The 18,973-nt window shown below is 46.7% G+C and overlaps 1 protein-coding gene across 9 annotated transcripts in view; it reads right to left on the bottom strand.

The window, feature by feature from the left end:
• Positions 1-2,317: 2,317 nt before the first annotated feature.
• Positions 2,318-18,973, bottom strand: part of Dtnb (dystrobrevin beta) — a 395,702-nt gene continuing 379,046 nt past the window's right edge. For 7 of the 9 annotated variants that reach the window (XM_045151240.1, XM_045151239.1, XM_045151241.1 and 4 more), the window contains 4 exons: positions 13,528-13,687; positions 12,676-12,765; positions 6,531-6,568; positions 2,318-3,812 (listed from right to left, as the gene is read on the bottom strand). In XM_045151240.1, the coding sequence (XP_045007175.1) occupies positions 6,564-6,568; positions 12,676-12,765; positions 13,528-13,687 (255 nt within the window). In that variant the 3' untranslated portion in view covers positions 2,318-3,812; positions 6,531-6,563. The remainder of the gene's footprint in view (positions 3,813-6,530; positions 6,569-12,675; positions 12,766-13,527; positions 13,688-18,973) is intronic. The other 2 variants (XM_045151237.1, XM_045151242.1) reach the window with 2 other exon arrangements.

The raw sequence follows: 18,973 nt of genomic DNA, 5'->3' as shown, positions 1-18,973 counted from the left end.
ATTCTGCCTTAGCTGCAGCCAATGTTGGGAGAACAGGCATGTGCTATGAAGTCCAACTTTCATAATAGCTTTCTTTTTTTTTTGAGACAAGGTTTCATGTAGTCCAGGCCTGTGATCTTTCCTGCTGCATACATACATATCCCAATGCTTTACCAAGTGAACTACCTCCTCTGTCCTACCTGGTTCTGGTCAGCCAGGCATCAGCAAACCCAACACACACGCCCTTGAGCCACCACAATCAATTATGTAATTCTTGCTGTTTTTCTTCTTTTGGCTTTTGGATGTAAGGTTGTGCTCTGTAGCCCTGCCTGGCCTGGAACTTACTATGTAAATGAACTTCCTATGATCCTATTGCCTGTCTCCTGAGAGATGGAATTAGTCATGTGCCACTATGCCTGACTTCATTTTTCCTTCATAAATATCTTATTATTTGGTGTTGGGAATTGAACCTGTGGTCTGGCATATGCTAGGCAAGTGCTCTGTGGGTGAGCCATGCTTGTATCCGTCAGAACATCTAAGCAGCTCTGTGCTCTGGTTGTTTTCCCCATGTGGTCTTGTCCACAGTGCCTGGACAGCACTCTCTGGGCAAGGGGGTTTAGCACTGGACATAGTTCTGAGCACAGTGAGTTCCTATGCAGGGTGTGCCAAGAAGAAGGCATTTTTTGAGGAGAGTTTGTGTTCACAATACAGCCCCAGTGACCTTGTTCCTGAGAGTTTCCCCTTAATAAAACAGCAAGGGATAAAGGCCCAAGTCATAAAGTAGGTGCAGGAAAAGTCCAGTCAGTGCCAGGTGGGGCCACGGGAAGCTCAGGATAGGGGCCTCAGCAAACAGAACTGTTAAACAAGGGCCCCTCCCCACCCCACTAGCCTTAAGCCCTACAGTGTACAAAGTTTGGCTCCAGATGCCTTCCAATGACCCCAATCTAGTTCTCTGGACTCTCCCTCAGTGGCTGAGGCACAGGAAGATAAGCAGTCCCCTTGAACTGTGCAGCCCCCAGGCAATCCCATCAGCCCCTTTGAGGGTGTAGGACTCCTAGAACCTGAGCAAGGTATGGGTGAGGTGCAAGGGGAGGAAAGGATTGGGCAGATAAGGGTCTGTGGTAGGGGTTGGAGGGGCAGCAGGAGGGTGGGGTCCTGCACTTGGGAGCTCACAAATGGGGCTGTGCAACTGGGTTCCCAGGACAGCAACTGAGGACGTATAATAAATTAGGGTAAAACTCTGAGCTTGTGAGTTGTGGCAGCCCCAGGACAAAGGAACTCATCATTTGAGCTGAGGTGCAGGGTGAGGAAAACGGCCTTTCCCAGTTCTTGCTGGCAGGCAGGCCAGGGCGCCCCCAGCGCAAACATGCTCTCTGGCCTGCCGCTGTGCTGCTGCTTCTTTTCTCTCTCCCCTTACCCTTTCTCTTTTCTTGCTCCTGTTTACTGAATTCCCTGGGCTTTTGTCCCCCTCTTCCAAGCTTGGCTCTAGGCTCCCAAGGTGGGCTGGGTAGTGGAGGGTGAGCCCAGGATGGTTGCCTAGGCAATTAGGAAAGTAGGACAGACATCAACCAGGAGCCATGGGAAAAGAGGGGCACACATTGGACGGTGGGGATCCCACCAGTCTTCCTCCCACAGTGTCTGTAACTGGCTCCTCCTGCGAGCTTGTCTCCTCACTGCATGGCTTCCTTCTCAACACCCAAGGCATACTCTTTCCAAACATCAAAGCCACCAGAACTCCAAAAAGGACACATTAAGAAGGGCAGAGGCCAAGGGGCTCTTCTCCCAGGCACAGATAACAGGTTGCATGAAGCAGGAGTCAGTACGCCTGCAGCAGAAGCTACGAAGCCTACTTTCTGGAGAGCAATGGGGCCTGTGACTTTGGGAGCTTCAGGGTGAACTCTTGGTGACTTCAGACCCAGGACTGACTTGCTTCGTGATTGTCGGGGATATGATGATGTGCTTTCTGCTGGTGGTGAGGCTGATGAAGGTCTCTGACCTTAGCAAAAAGTACAGAATATACTTGGGCCTGGTGGAGTGGCCCAGTCTCAAGGCAGGAGCTGGATCTAAAGCTCTCCTCTCCTTAGGGAAAACCACTGTACCTGGTAGGTACCTGTGGGGATACATGTACACTATTATGTCTTTATCAATGTGGGATGTATGGGCCCCAGCCATCCTCCCACTGCCTCCTGGCCTATCAACTCCAATTAGGCATGTGGCTATGGTTGTAGGCTGACAGAGGGATTGAGGCTTTTGTTACCTGGTCAAGTACTCTTGCTGAGCTGAGCTGAATTTAGGCTACAGTTGAATATAAATAATTAAGTTTTTCTTAGCAGAACTGTTAGATTTCATGTTTACTGGCTAGTATGTGAGGCCCCAGGGTGTGGTAATACTTGTCCATGACACACTGACAGGACTCCTCTCTGTCCAGTCTCCTCACCTGTTCACAAGTTCACAGACCAGCGAGCACAGCAAATGAGCAGGGACCCTGTGCAGTGTGAGGTGGGAGTCAGTGTCTGGATGTCCAGAGTGTTGCTTCTTATGCTCCCCTTTGCCTCGCTGGCCCTCCAGGCAAGCCAGGACCTATTTTGCCCGCATGTGTGGGTGCCCTTTTCCCTGCTGTCTTCTTCGCACTGGCCCCAACTGGCTGTCCAGGTCCTCAGCTCCACCTGCTCTCCGTGTGGGCTGGAAGGACAAGTATCTTTGTCACTGAGCAGATGGATGCCAGCTCCAGTCTCTATATTCCGTCTTGCCCTCACAGCAGCAGACCCATGGTGCACCTGCTCCTCATACTCAGTACCTAGGAGGCACCGAGGACCTTGACTCAGCACAGATCACAGCCTTTCTCTGACTCAGAAATGAGAGTAAGGGGAGGGACGGGTGGGAAGAGGCCTCTGCATCTACCCTGCTCTCTCCTATGGCTGCTCCTTTACAGTGTTCTCTTAGAACCCCATCCGTGTGTGGTCATTAGCTCTGCACACACCTCAAAGCTAGGTCTTGGGCTGCAGGGGTAAGTAGGGGTGCTGTAGAGCCATCTGTGGGGTCTCACTTCATTCCAGTCACTGCCTTTATAAATATTTATAGTAGCTCTTCTACTAAAAATAACATCCTGGAGCCCAGGGAGCAGGAAAAAAATAAATGAAAATCACCGTGAATTAGGCTTGATGATCGTGTGTGCCAGAGCCCCACAGAGGAAGAGGTTGCCTGAGCAGTGTTTGGGAAGAGCGCCCCCTGGTGGCTTCTCTATCTTGGCGCTCAGCAAAAATGCTGCCTTCCTCTTGGCTGCAGATCAACAGCCTAACAGGCACAAGCCTAACCAGTGGAAGGGGGCTATTTTTTAGCACTGCAGCCAGGGTGTTACTGTCTATAGAACTGAGCAAGGCTTGCAGCTTTCTCTGCATAGCAACAAGACCTGTTGCTTTCTAAAGGTCAAAGGCAGGAAGGCAACTTGTGTCCCTACACTAGGGTGCGTGCCACTTGCTGGCCAGATGCCAGGTGAACTCCATCAGGCCAGGAACACACACAGGCTCAGCAATTTTTCTTTTCTTTTCAACCTCCTGGTAAATTCCTGATGCAGAGATGAGACCATGCCCTGAGGGAGGAATGCAGATACTAGTACATGCAGGGCTACACAGGGAGGCCCACCAGCTGGGGCCTCGGGCAGTCCCCCCCCACTTCACACTTGGCTTGGCTCCTCTCTCTGGTGGTGGCGTGAGTCTGGCAGCCTGCAAGCCCAACCCAGGTGTGCAGCAGAAATATGGATGGGAATGCGCCTGGGGGAAGACTTTCTCTTCGTCTCGTCTTGTCGGTGCCAGCTTGCTCCTCAGCCTCTGTGCCTGTGCAAGACAACTCACGGTTAGTCACGAGCATGCTCAGGGCAGAGCTGCTAACTGACAGCTGCGAACCAGAATCGTACAGGGAGAGGACTGCTGAGGCACTTGGGCCTTCAGTGTCAGGGTGAAAGGGCCTTCTCTCGTCCAGTGGGACCTGAGGTCTTCTAAGGCCATTGCTTATGTTACGGGGCCAGGAAATAGTTCTACTGAGGAAAGAGCTGCGTGGACAAATCCAGGTTTGGAAGGGGTGGTTTCTTGGGAAGGAGTGTGGTAGAGAAGAAGTGCAGAGGACGCAGAGTTAGGGAAGGGAGCCTAGCCTGGGGACAGCAAGGGTTGGCTGGAGAGTGTAGGAACTGAGGCTCTGGGCTGTTTGCTTGTTCATCTCCCCCTACTGCTGGTGCCCACAACTTCTGTTTTGATGTGGGCCAAAGAGGACAGTAGTTGACCCAGATTGGCAGATGACCCAGCTGATTCTAGCCCTGACATTTAACTACTGGGTGTGGGCCTTGGTTTCCTCATGTGCACCAATGGATGCCAGATGGCACTCACATACCTCCATTCTATTCAAGCCCTTTGCCTTGAGGACAGAGGAGCCCTGGCAGGCTCCTGCAGGCCCAAGAGTTACTTCCTGGCCTCCCCAGCTGGCTGTGACAGCCTGAGTTTGCTGTAAGAATGGTCTGGCCTGCATGTGCACAGAGAGTTTAGGAAGAAGCTTCCCACTGAGCTTCATGGCTCTTGCTTGCCAGGGCACAGAAGAGCATCCACTGCTCTGGTACTGCCCATCTGGAGCCTGTCCTGTGACCTAAGTATGGGGGTAGCACATCCAGGAAGGAGTGGTAGCAACAGACAGTTCTGGGATGAGGCTACTTGTAAGGTTCTGAGAGATATCTTTTCCTGGATTATGGAGCTGCAGCTCAAGTATCTTACTTACAGATCTTCAGGGCAGAAAAGTCAAAGTTTTAAAAATTCAGAAATGGGGATCTGGGCATGGTGATGGATATCTTTAATTCCAGCACTCAGGAGGCAGAGGGAGGAGGATCACCATGAGTTCAAGGCTATCCTGAGACTACATAGTGATTTCCAGGTCAGCCTGAACTACAGTGAAACCCTACCTCAAAAAAAAAAAAAAAAAAAAAAATTAAGAAATGGGGGTAGGAGATGGAAATGGTCTAAAAATGGAGAGCAGATTATGGCTGCTCCATCTGAAGAGATTCTTCCCAAGAACTGACTAGCTGTTTGTCACTTTTCCTTTTAGAGAGTGAACCCAGAAGTGGCAATAGCTTGCAGCTGGGGCTAGACTGAAGTGAGGTCTCCAGATGGAAAAATGGGACAGCCCATTTCTCAAGACAGTGGGCAATGGCCAGTGGGGACGGCTGTCCTTGAAATCATGTGTCCTTTGGAGAAGTGAGAAGGTAAACCTTGTCAGGTCATTGTTCTGCTTTGGAGTCACTGTAATCCTGCCAGGGCGACAGCAGAGGACAGGGCAGGGTGATAGGAGCCAGGGGAATTCTGGCTGTGGAAAATGGAAACATTGGCCGGGTGTTATGGCACAAGCCTTTAATCCCAGCACTTGGGAGGCAGAGATAAGGGGATCACTGTGAGTTCAAGGCCACCCTTAGACTACAGAGTGAATTCCAGGTCAGCATGGAGCAGAGTGAAACCCTTCTTTGAAAAAGTGTAAAAACAAACAAACAAACAAACAAACAAACAGAAAAGAAAATGGAAGCAATGGAGGCAGAAGCAGCCCAGGCAAGTAGCCACTTTCAGCTGACTCTGCTGTCTGCAGAGCCTAGTTGAGCAATGCAAGAAAGACTCAAGCAGGCTCAGTGGCAGGTCTGTGGAAGAGAACAAAATGCAGACGGGCTCTTTTAAGAAAATCTCTTTCCCCACCTTTCTGTTTTTTGGTTTTCCAAGGTAGAGTCTCCCTATAGCCCAGGCTGACCTGGAATTCACAATGCAGTCTCACGCTGACCTAGAACTCACAGCGATCCTTCTACCTTAGCCTCCCAAGGGCTGGGATTAAAGGTGTGCACCATCATGCCTGGGGTGGGGGAGAGAGAGAGAAAGAGAGAGCGAGACAGAGGGAGAGAGGGAGGGAGGGAGGGAGGGTGGGAGAAACACACACACAGTCAGGGAAGGAGAAAGAATGAATATGAATGGGTGCACCAGGGCCTTCAGTCACTGCAAACAAACTCCAGATGCATGCACCACTTTGTGCATCTGACTTTACATGGGTAATGGAGAATAGAACTCAGGTCATTATGCTTTGCAGAAAAGTGCCATAACCACTGAGCCATGTCTCCAGCCTGAAAATCCCAATTTTAAGTCAGCATTACTTTGACTTGGAATGGAAGAAAGAAGTGAAGACACTACTAAGTAAGAGTGAGTTGGAGGAGTGGGGAGATGTCTCAATGAGTGCTTGCATCATAAGCATGAGGACTTGAGTTCAAGCTCTAGCCTCCATGTAAAAAGCTAGGTGTGTCCACACACACATGTAGCCCTGGATCTGCGCTGACAGAGACAGGAGGATCATGGGCCAGCCAGTCTGATGGTAAACGGCAGCTCCAGGTTTAGAGAGACAGAGAAAGACAGACAGACAGACACATGATGTGGAAGAGTAACAGAAGACACTCTACATTTTCCCCTGGCAATGTGCAATTATACACACATGCAGGCACACAGTACACATGGCTATGGGAAGGCCAACTACACTGCACTCACCAGAGCTGCTTCTGTATCCTGATGGCTCCTTGGCTAACCTGTGGCAACATGGACAGAAAAACACTGAGGTCACTCAGGCTCTTCTCAGTTTTCTGGGTATGTATAAGTCGATTTTCCTGACCCAACAAATCCAAGGGCTTTTGGAATTGCCTTCTCCCCTTATATCACCAACCAGCAAATCAAATGACATAGGACAGCCACGGAGACAAATTTTTCTCAGAAGGAATATAAAACAGAAACAAGCCACCTTAAACCTAGGGAACAGGTATATTGAGACCAAAGCCTGTGTGGTTCTGAAATTGAACAAGGTGGAATAGTGTGATCAGGGCAGTGTCTTTCTTCTGAAGACTCCTCTGCTCTGGAACAACACTGTCATGCTGAGAGCACAGTCACACTTCTGTTCACCTGGGGCATTCCAGAGCCCATGTCTATCCTCACAGAGGGCCACTGCTGTCCAGGCATGCACCAAGATGTGCTTGGCAGGAAAAATAGAGGAGATTCTGAAGGGCCATGGAACATAAAAGGAGGTTCCACAGTGGCTAAGATGAACACAGGGTGCTGGGGCAATCAAGGAGGTCATATTAGTCTATGTCACATTTATGGTATTGGTTATACTTGGGGAGAGGGGATGCACCCCAATGCAGTTGTAGTGTTCTCTGGGACTCACCAGAAGAAACAGGGTAGGATGGGTAGAGGTGTGAGGTAGAGGTGAATGTGCCTGGGGAGTCTGGTTTGGTCAGAGTTCTTCAAAAGTACCCATTTAGCTCTCATGGCTCGTGTGCTGAATAGACCACATCAGCTAGACAGGGCGCTGGCCAAGTAGTGTTGACGTCATGACCAACTATAGTTGATAGTTACTTGTCTCAAATGCCCAGGTGACTGTGGCTAGTGCAATATCACTATCAAAGTCTCTAGTTCATGGCAGAGAACCAGAAGGTCCACTCACAGCAAAACTTGGTCTTATAATAACTCCCACGTAAAACTACACTGCAGTTACAGCGACATATACTAGAACATACAGGATGCAAAGAAACAAACATTTCTACAAAAGTACCCATCTCTTACCACAACTTTTAACTTTCAACCCTCTTGCCTCTAGGGATGACCCCTAAAAACCATAGAAGTTTAGGCATTTTCACAAAAAGATTGCACAAGATATACAGAAAGCCTGGTATGTACACTGAAAGAGGGAGGAGAGACTAAGAGCAAGTGACAGAAAGACGGGGCCAGTCAGGTGCCAAGACAGAAAGGCCCTGAGTCAGGAGGTGTGGCCAAAGGAAACCACACTGATTCCTACAGGTGACTGGGTCCAAAGTCCATGACCAAGGCAAGGTAGGACTGGCTGAGGTAGAGTCCTAGGTTTAGCTTTGGGGAAGTGGAGGGAAGCTGGGGAGAGGCCAGGGAGGTGCTATGGAGAAGGGAAAGTACATGGCAGGGGAGGCCAATGCAGCAGTTGTTAGGTCTTTAGTCAAGAAGATTCCACAGCAATGCTGAGGTTTAGCTGGGGAGAGAGATGGGCTTATGTAAGTAGGCATGTCTCTGTCCCTTCTTCTGTGCTTGTCCTGCAGCCCTCCTTCCTGCTTGGACCTCCGAACAGCTGCTTCGCTCTGACAGCCTGACATGCAACCAGGAAGATCATCTGAATCAACTCACCCACTGGTGGTCTTTTCCCCATGCCTTGCTCTGGCTTGCCTTGCGAGATATGTTCTGTAGTTTCCCACTGGTCTCCTTGGCCATTCAGTGCCCTTGCTGACAAACTCCTTACCTCAAGCTCCCGAACACTTTCTCCTATCCACACCAGTCTCCAGGGGCAAATAGTACTCCAGAACCACTGTTCTAAGGGGCTTCCCATCGCTTTCTTCTTCTACTGCTTTCTACCTTGCACTGAAGATTCACTTCACATGGTCTAGTAGTTCTGCTCAGATGAAAGCACTGGCCTTGGAGTTGCAGAGCTGGGATGAGCCCAGGTTACTAAACTGTCTGGTTATTTCATGTCTCTGAGCCTTGACTAGAATTCTTCCCTTCTGGAGGTAGGAAGCTCATTGAAAAGGCTGTGCTACAGACCTAGCATACAGTAGGCACTTGTAAGCCAGTGCTAGTTCCTCCTCATCTTTTCTGTCTTCTGCCTTCCTCTTCCATGGCCGGTGGACCTCTGTATTTCTCTCCCCTAACACTCTCATGTCATCGTGCTCATTTCCTCACATGAGCTCATTCACTAACTTCCTATTAGCACCAGGCACTGCTCAGGCACTGGGAAGACACCACCAACAAAATAGACCACAATCTCTGTTTTGGAGGAAGCTAGAAACAGGCGTATGATAGAGTAACACACACCTCTCAAGTTTCCCAAGAGAGACATTGTTATCTGTTCAGCCTAACAGTGAATGATAAAAGATCCAGTTCAAGTTCTCTTATATTCAGCAGCTACATGAGCAGAATACTTGGGTCTATTTCCCCATTACGAAAATGGGAATATTATTATATGCATATCTTATAGTGTTAAGGATTAAATGAATTATACATGAAAAGTCATTTAGTGAGGCCTCTCATCCCATGTAACAAGAATTAAATAGGTTTTATGTAGGAAGGCATTACAGTTCTTGCTGATACTTCTTTCTTGCTTTTATTCTTTCAAGAAGCCACAAAACTACTGGTTATCTAGTCCAACCTGAAATAGTCTCTTATTTTCCAGAAATCCTTAGTGTTATACATTTCATTATTATATATTACATAATTATAATTATACAATATTATTATTATACATTTTCTGATCAACCCCTGCTGCTGCTTCATTTTCTTTCTCATCTATTTTGCTCATCTTAGTTGTGCATGAATCCATCTCCTACTTGGCTACCACTGCAGCAGAAAGCTTGTGTCCCTTACCTGACAGGCAAATGTAACCAAGTGGGAGGGAAGGAAGGAGGAACTGGGATGGGGTGGGGCTGCAGGCTTGCCAGGAAGGAGAACAGAAACAAAGAAGGAAGACAGGGACTGTTGGTGCTATGTCTAGGCTCTCATTCAAACCAGGGGCCTGCTGGGCTGCCTTCACCTCTGTCTTTCCCATTCCACATCTTGTCTTCTTCCTCTGTTGTAAAACAAGTTCAAGGAGCCCATGACCCTCTGGCCTAGCACCAGCATGGGAGCAGGGGAGCAGGGCAACAGGGGGCTGGGGTGACTTAGCTAAGGTTCTCAGGGAGCCACCTCCAGTGTTCCTTGCTTGTGCCCAACGAGGTCCACACCCTGGCAATGTTTGATAGGAGCCCTGTGCCCATAAGAAGCAGAGCAGCCTGATGTTACCAGTTGGCTTTCTGGTGACTTGGGTGGGGGAGTTTCTGTTTTTTCTAAGGTGACATCTACTAAGAATACACCAAATACTTTGCATTCAGGTTCAAGAAAGCAAAAGTGCACAGAGGAAGGTATACTGGCTGTGAAGTAGACAAGTGTACTCAATACTGGGTGCTCACTCTGAATCAGGGCTTTGGAAAACTGGGCCACATCCTGCCTGGTATGACCAGATAGGATAGTAGGGGGAAAATGATGTCACAATTGGGGTGGTTAAAGGGAGTGAGTGAACTTCTTGAAGACGAGACCACATCAGAGGGAGGAGCCATGTTACCTTTCTTAAAAATATTTTTAATTTTTATTTATTCATTTATTTAAGATGGGGAGAAGGAATGGGGGAGGGAGAGAATATGGGTGTGACAGGGCCTCCAGCCACTGCAAACGAACTCCAGACGCATGCACCACCTTGTGCATCTGGCTTATGTGGGTCCTAGGGAATTGAAACTGGGTCCTTTGGCTTTGCAGACAAGCGCCTTAATGGCTAAGCCATCTCTCCAGCCTGAGCCATGATATCTTTATCAAGCACTTTGAAAGGTACCTGCAAAAGAGGGACTGGACTGACCCAGGGTAGCATTAATGGGGAAACAAGGGTAAACCTATTACTGAAAAGGGAAATTTTGTATCTCTAATAGAAAAGAATTTTTAAAGATTAGAGATGGCCATAAATGAACTTGCTGGAAACATTGAAGCAGAAAGCTTTTATATTGAGCAGCAATATAGCTAGACTAAATGACTGCTAAACCCCTTTGGATTCTAGGATTCCATTATTTAAAAATACTTTTCAAGCTGGGCAAGTGGTGCACACCTTTAGTCCCAGTGTTTGGGAGTCAGAAGTAGGAGGATTGTTGAGAGTTCAAGGCCACCCTGAGACTACATAGTGAATTTCAGGTCAGCCTGGGCTACAGTGAGACCCTACCTTGAAAAACCAAAAACAAAGCTCACCCCCCCCCCCAAAGTTACTTCAAAGATGAGAAGGACAAGCTATGGATATATATGTCTGCACACCATAGAGCATGTAGGGAAAGCCAATCCAAATATGTACATGCATCCTAACAAGCCCTGCAAAATCAAAGAAATAGTGAGTATGTGTTGGTGCTAGGCATAGCTTTTCCCTTCCCTGGAAAATAGGCACCTTTGCATGGTGAGAGAGTTTATCTCAGCATTTCATGGATGTTGTGCACTGACAGGCTTTGGTGCTTAGGAGAGGAAAAGGACCCTGACAGAACTGAGCTTATCACCTGTCTTCAGTAGGCTCAGAGCCATGACTTCACACTCTGAGGATATAAGTTCTAGAACCAGTGCTGCCTATCCAAGCTTTGTGATCACAAAGGTACCTCCTAAATGAAACTACACAACTGATTAAAATCATCTTTTCCTTCTATGAGAGATTGCTGACTGTTCCAATAAACAACGTTTGAGAAGCTATTAGTGCATTTTGTTCACTGATGTCCAATATTTCTCTCCTCCTTGGTGGGGTTTAACTGTGTAGCCCTGGTGGCCTTGAACTCACATGCCTCCCAAGAACTGGGGAGTACTGGCTGCACCACCACAGCCAGCTCAAGTATTGTCAATTACATCTCACTTTCATTACTATGCTGAGCTCATGAGCCGCTTAATTTGCATATCCTAACAAGTGGCCATGAAGCACAATGTACTTCATCTCCATGGCCTAAACAACCTTTAGAAATTTCCTCTACAGGGGCCGGGAGGCCTACTGTGAAGCTTTATCAGAGAAGGTGCCTTCCAATCAGCTGTAAGTCATCCTGAAGGCTACTACCTCCCCTGATCTGTGTTTACAGAGAGGAGCTGGGCCTCTGCAGGGCAGGAGGACCAGTAACTAACCTGAGCAGGGAAAACCACCTAGGCCACATGCATTTCTTGTCTGAGGGGAAAAAGGAAGACTTGAAGGCAAAAACATGGGCCAGATCATAGTAGGAGCTGGCTTTTTTCAGCTGCAAAACACCCTAGGTTTGCGTTTCATCTGATTGTTTGGATGTCCATGGAAACACTGCTTTGTGGTTTTATTTAATAACTCTGCTAAGGTACTGCAAGGTACTTTCCAAGTACTGCAGATGACAAGGGACAGAAATGGGCCTGTGGTGTGAGAGAGCTGCAACAATCAGGAAAGACTCTTACTCATTTAACATGACACTTGGGAATGCTACCACTAGAAGACAACTTTTAAATACTGGGCAGTTATGTCATTGATGGAGTTGTGGGGAAACTTGGAGCTTTGATATCCTTTTATTAAATCTCTTTCCTGGATTATATGTAAGAAAGAAAGAGTGAGAGGCAGAGGTCTTTGGGAAGCTGCTGCCGTGACTGAGTAACGGAGAGCCTGAGAACGCAGTCAGAGAGGACAGAGAATAAAAAGCAATGACAGTAGCCACTCCTGAGCGGCAGGTGAAATCATTCAGAGTCTGGTCATAGATAAAAGGAAAGGCCAAGGTCTTGAAATGGAATCAAACAGGAGAGTGCTGAAGTACAGCTGGGAGACGGCCCAGTGCCAGCATCCAGGAGAGCTTCGGAAGGAGATGGTGGTCAGCCTGGGGAAAGAGTGGCTGTGAATAAAGCACAGGTGAGGAAGGAAATGGTCTGGCTGCACTACATAGCTGAGTTTCCCTAAAGTTAGAATTCTGTCTGTTCCACCAGACGTGTTAAGATAAATCCAGCGCTGCAGCTGTCCTTGATCATGTGTGGAAAGGAGGTGCTGGGTGAAGATCCTGTGTGTTCCTAGAAGGGGAACTGAGGGCTGTGGGCGAGAGGGTGAAAGTGGAGGCTGACGGGCAGCTCTAGGTTTCACCTGAATGGAGCTCCTTCACCAGGGATGACATGGTGTTGGTGATGGAGTCAGCGGCCACAAGCAAGTCATTGCGGAGGTTTCTCCTTGTACCTGAGGAGAGTCAGAGCAGATGGTGATGCAGGAGGGTGGGCGCTGAGCAGATGCCTCAGTCAGCCAGGCCCTGGAATCCAGACGCATAACAGCTAAGGGGAGACAGGGTGGCAGCAGCTCTGCCTGCTTTCTAGCACACCAGCATCCTACCTTTCCCTCTCCCTGTCTTTTCCAACTGGAAAGTGGAACCCTGTCAGGTCCAAGCTTCACAGACAGTATTCAGTAGGGAGTGGGGTTCCAGAACAGGAATAGGGTGTCCCTCAGACTTAAGGGTACCTTCTTCTCTAGCAGCAGTACCTCCCACCTCCTCCCTTCAGGACTTCCTTCCCCACTGCTTAAGAATGCAGGTCCCTACCTTCTCAGACGGCAGGGGCAATCGCATGCTTACTGACCTTGAGCTAGATCTTATGGAGAGGACCCACTCTTCCTGCTCTTGCTGGTTCTAAGTACCTTCTGTGTAACCTGCACTTATTCCATCCAATTTTTCTGGAGGAGGCAAAGCTCACAGGGCAAGGTATTTCTCTCAACCCGTATCACGGTGCCCAAGAGGCTCGTTTTCTGCACACATATGACTGCCAACCTTTGACTGAAGATTAACCCGTCAGTTGAGAAAAAGCCAGCATGTGATTTATTTATACTGTAAATCTGATCGCTATTGCCAAGACATCTGATCATCCAAAGCCAAGACCATAAACAAAAGCAACTGAAGAGTAGTGTCAGGAATCTTGCACATTCTTCCATAGATTTGGCCCAGAAACTCACCTTGTGCGAAGGCCTCCTGCACATCTCCTCCAACACCGCTCAGTGAGTCCTGTGGCCCATGGGTCGGAGTGGAGCCAGCAGATGTGGAACGCACAGGCATAGGCATGGAGCGGCTGCCTCCGTGAGTGGGTGATGTGTGAGGTGACCCTGTGGCCTGAGCCTGTGAGGATCAGACAGAAACTTGTTACCTCAGGTACCAGCCTAACTGGAGAAGGTGGCAGCTCTTTTCAGGCTCACAAAGAAAAGAAGAAGGAAGGCGATAGTACGGGTGTGAACAACCTAAGAACAAGCAGCCAAGAAAGCCGAGGCAGGTGGAGTGATGTGAGTTTGAAGTCAGCTTATGCTACACAGTTGAGTTCCAGGTTACAGAGTGAGAACCTGTCTAAAACAAAAGTGGGCAGCAAGGAAGTGGCCATCAGGGAGGTAGGGGCCTTCCAGTGGACAGATGTGGCAGAACAGTGGCTGCAGTCAGGAGAACCCAAGAGAGTTTGAACCTCACCAGAGAGAAATAATATACAAACATCCTAATGTTTATATGCAAACACATTCCTGTACATATTCTCAAATGATCCCTCAAGAACTTGTGGGTTAAAAGTACTTTACTTTTATATCAATTTTATAGATGAAAAGGATAAGCACAGAAATGATATGAGATGCTACACTTTTACACCCATGTTACAGAAGGAAAGGATGAAAAGAGGTGATGTGAGATGCTGCACAAGAGCAAAGGGGAGTTGGCACAAATGTATAGTCCTGTCTACTCCAGGCTCTGGGGCTGCCCTTGCCACCTGCCATCTACCCCATGAGGCTGTGCTCCTGAGGTGCTGGTTAGGAGCTCAGCTGTAGGTTGCTTCCTGAGGGCCAGGTCAGCAAGTATGCCACATTGTACTTAACCCAACACACTCAAAAAGGTCTGTCATGGGGACCCCTCAAGACCAGGTGAGGGTGACTAGAGGGACTTGGGAGCAATGGAGGAGTATAAGTGGAAGAAAACTAGTCATAGGTTGTTCACTGAGTATGGGACAGAAGTGGCCCCAGCAGATGACTGGGCTGTACACGAGGCTTCCCCTCATGCTACAGCTGTGTGGGTACTGAGCGAAAGAAGCAGTTTGCTGCAGCTCCTATTTTGTACTCTTCTGAGATGTGGTCTATGTTACCCTGATGGCCATCTCTCCAGCCCTCTTTTTTTCAATTAAAAAAAAAAAACTTTTGGTACTAGAGAGATGGCTTAGCAGTTACGTTGCTTGCTTGCAAGGCCAAAGGACCCAGGTTCGATTCCCCAGGACCCACATAAGCCAGATGCATAAGGTGGCACATGTGTCTGGAGTTCGTTTGCAGCAGCTGGAGTCCTGGTGCACCCATTCTCTCTCTGCCTTTTTTTCTTTCTCTCTCAAAAAATAAATAAAAATAAAATATTAAAAAAACCTTTTACTCTTCAAAACAAACCATTAGGCTCCATATGGATAGATCAATTAAAAGAATATAAGAGCCAAAGGGAGGGTAGAAATATCCCGAGGCACAGCCCCCCCCCCCAAAAAAAACTGATGGAGATCCTAATTATCCCACAGTGAACACCCAGAACCCTATAGAGGCGAGCCCTCAGGGATGCAAGACTATAATCTATGTAAAAAAAATATATATATAGATATACATTGGGAGAAAAAAGAAGGTGGTGGGAGGAAATACGATTATGGTATACTGTTAATATTTATGGAAGTTGCCAATAAGAAATTTAAAAAGACACTATTAAGAAAAATAAGGTGGAGGATTCAGCTCAGTGGGTGAGTGCTTGCCAAGCAAGTGCAAGGGCCTGAGTTCAGTCCTTAGCACTGAGGGGGAAAAAAATCACAAAGAAAAAAAAAATAAAAAAGATAAACCATAAACTGGGGGAAAATATTCATTCACACATTTGAGAACTGTGTTAGAACATAAAAAGAAGTCTTTTTTTTTTGTGGTAGGGTCTCATGTATCCCAAGTTGGCCTAAAACTGGCTGTGTAGCCAAGGACTTTGAACTTCTGCTTCTCCTGGCTCCTCCTCTTCAGCAATTTCCTACTGGTGTGCACCACCACAACTGGCATGCCTCCAGCTCTTCAGTGCTGGGATTGCCTGGTTTATGTGGTGCTGGGAATCAAACTCAGGGCTTCACACACTAGACAAGTACTCTAGTTACTAAATTACATCTTAGCTCTCTATAGAAAGAACTCTTTTTTTTTTTTTTTTTTTTTTGTTTCTCAAGGTAGGTAGGGCCTCACTCTAGCCCAGGCTGATCTGGAATTCACTATGGAGTCTCAGGGTGGCCTCAAACTCACGGCAATCCTCCTATCTCTGCCTCCCAAGTTCTGGGATTAAAGATGTGCGCCACCAGGCCTGTCTTAAAGAACTCTTAAAACTCAATAATAAGTCAAACAACCTAAGTATAAAATGGCCAAAATTTAAACACATATTTCACACACACAAAAAAGAAATGTTATCAGGCTAATAATCACATGCAAGATGCTTATGCAACGTCCTGAGGGAAATGGAACCTGCAGACACAATGCAATACACTTACTACACACCAGAATAGCTACACCAGATGAGGTGGACAAGGATGCAGGTAAACGGAAACCTCAGCACACTGTTGTTGAGACTGTGAAAAGCATAGTCATTTTGGGAAAAAAATTTCAGCGGTTTCTTAAGATGTTAAACATAAAGTAAACCATGTATTGTAGTCACCTTCATGTTGCTGGGATGAACTTCCAAACCAGTTTATGGAGGAAGGGATTTACTGATGCTTACAGATCCACGGAAGTTCCTTAAGGGTGGAGGAAGGTGGTCCCCTTTTACAGGTCCACACAGAGAGAAACTGCCACCAGCACCATAAGCATGAACACTCCAGAAACCCTGGGCAAAGCTCAAGCACTCTGTATACCTTAGGCTGGAATTCTATTGTTTTATTTTTTTTTCTTTTAAAAAGAGGAAAGAAGAGAGAGAGAGAGAGAGAAAAAAAAAAAAAAAAGAATTAGCATGCCAGGGCCTCTAGCCACTGCAAACAAACTCTAGAGGCATGTGCCACCTTGTACATCTGGCTTAGGTGGGTACTGGGGAATCAAACCCGGGTCCATAGGCTTTGCAGGCAAGTGCCCTTAACTGCTAAGCCACCTCTCCAGCCTTGAAATTCTAGATCCCACCCCAAATACACCTTAGAGCTGGACTGTAGGGATCCATTCATAATGATAAGCTAAATTACAAACTTTAGTAAATCCCTGAATCTACTGGGGATATCTATTCAAACTACTACACCACATAACCCTGAAAATTCCACTACTAAGTATTTCCTCAAGAGAAATGAAAACATATGTCTGCCCCAAACATACAAATGTTCACTGGCAACAGTTTAATAGCCCAAAGTGAAAAATCCCAAAAATTCATTAACTTGGATTAATAAAATATAGCTAATCTATGTGTATATAGAATCTTTATTTTATTTTATTATTTTTAATTTTTTAATTTTTTTCCCAAATTTTTATTAACAACTTCCATGATTATAAAAAATATCCCATGGTAATACCCTTCCACCCCCTACCTTCCCCTTTGAAACTCCATTCTCCATCACATCTCCTCCAAATCTCAATCAGTCTCTCTTTTATTTTGATGTCATCATCTTTTCCTTCTTTTATTATGGTCTTGTGTAGGTAGTGTCAGGCATTGTGAGGACATAATATTCAGGCCATGTTGTGTCTGAGGGGAGCACACAGTAAGGAGTTCTAACCTTCCTTTGGCCCTTAAATTCTTTCCACCACCTCTTCCACAATAGAGACTGAGCCTTGGAAGTTATAATGGAGATATTACAGTACTGAGCACTCTAGTCGGTCACATCTTTCTAGCACCATGATACCTTCTGAGTCATCCCATGGTCACTACCATCTGAAAAGAGAAGAATCTCTACCAAAAGTGAGGGTAGCATTAATATAAGGGAATGAACATTAAGAGAAGTGCTTACTGGGCAGTTTGATGAGCATAGTACATACATTTAGCCAGACAGCAGCAGATGTTAAACCCCTAGGGCTCATGACTACCCCTGTTTTAAGTTTTCAGTATCAGGGATATATTCCCTCCCATGGAGCAGACCTCCAGTCCAATTAGAGGGCAGCTGGTTTCCATCATGACAAATGTGCCACTATTACACCCATTGGCTCATTTGGCCTAGCTGACCAAATATAAGGCTTGCAGTATCCACTGTTGAGTATCTTCACTGGTGATTTCTCTTTCTCCCATTGAACTTCATGCGGAATGGCTTCTTCCAGCTTTCTGTCAGCTGGTCTACATGGAGGAGGTTATCAGCTCAGTTCCAGCAGGATTTCTCAGTGGCCTTGCAGCCCAAGTATGTGGAGTCTTCAGCAACAGGGTCTTACCATCTATTCCTGGTTGGAAACCAAGGGCCTCGGCAATGGCCTATAATGTTTTGGGAGCATCAGGGACCTCCCTGGCCAACAACTCACTGGAAGGTATCCCATCCCTGGCACTGAAAAATTCCTAGCAACAGTCTATGGCTCCTGAGTGTTCCATTGTCCAGAAAAGTAGGATTCCATATGATTTATTTACATCCTCTTAGATTTTGATTAGTTCTCTCCACATTTCCTTTACTCAATCTCTTCCTTTGACTTCACTTTGGGCCTTTTCATCCCATTAATCTATTCTTCTACTTACATATATACAATACCATCCAATTAAGTACCCCCTCCCTTCCGTTCTCTTCCCTTTATATTTCTTTTCTAGTTTACTGGCCTTTGCTACTGAGTTTTCTTCCTACTCACATGTAAGTCCAATCATCTGTATCTAGGATCCACATATGAGAGAGAACATGTGATGCTTGGCTTTCTGGGCCTGGGTTACCCCACGTAGTATAATCCTTTCCAGATCCATCCATTTTCCTGCAAATTTCATAACTTCATTTTTCTTTACCGCTGAGTAGAACTCCATTGTATAAATGTGCCACATCTTCATTATCCATTCATCAGTTGAGGGACATCTAGGCTGGTTCCATTTTCCAGCTATTATAAATTGAGCAGCAATAAACATGGTTGAGCACGTATTTCTAAGGTAATGAGATGAGTCCTTTGGATATACGCCTATATAGCTGGGTCATATGGTAGATCAATCTTTAGCTGTTTTAGGAACCTCCACACTGATTTCCACAATGGCTGGACCAGACTGCATTCCCACCAGCAGTGTAGAAGGGTTCCTTTTTTTCCACATCCCCGCCAACATTTATGATCATTTGTTTTCATGATGGTGGCCAATCTGACAGGAGTGAGATGGAATCTCAATGTAGTTTTAATCTGCATTTCCCTGATGACTAGTGATGTAGAACATTTTTTTAGATGCTTATATGCCATTCGTATTTCTTCCTTTGAGAATGCTCTATTTAGCACCATAGCCCATTTTTTGATTGGCTTGTTTGAT

Source organism: Jaculus jaculus, chromosome 5 (assembly GCF_020740685.1).
Source record: "Jaculus jaculus isolate mJacJac1 chromosome 5, mJacJac1.mat.Y.cur, whole genome shotgun sequence".
NCBI classification, from domain to species: Eukaryota; Metazoa; Chordata; class Mammalia; order Rodentia; family Dipodidae; genus Jaculus; species Jaculus jaculus.
The sequence above is the reverse complement of the archived record's forward strand: the minus strand, read 5'-3'. Positions and strand labels throughout refer to the sequence as shown.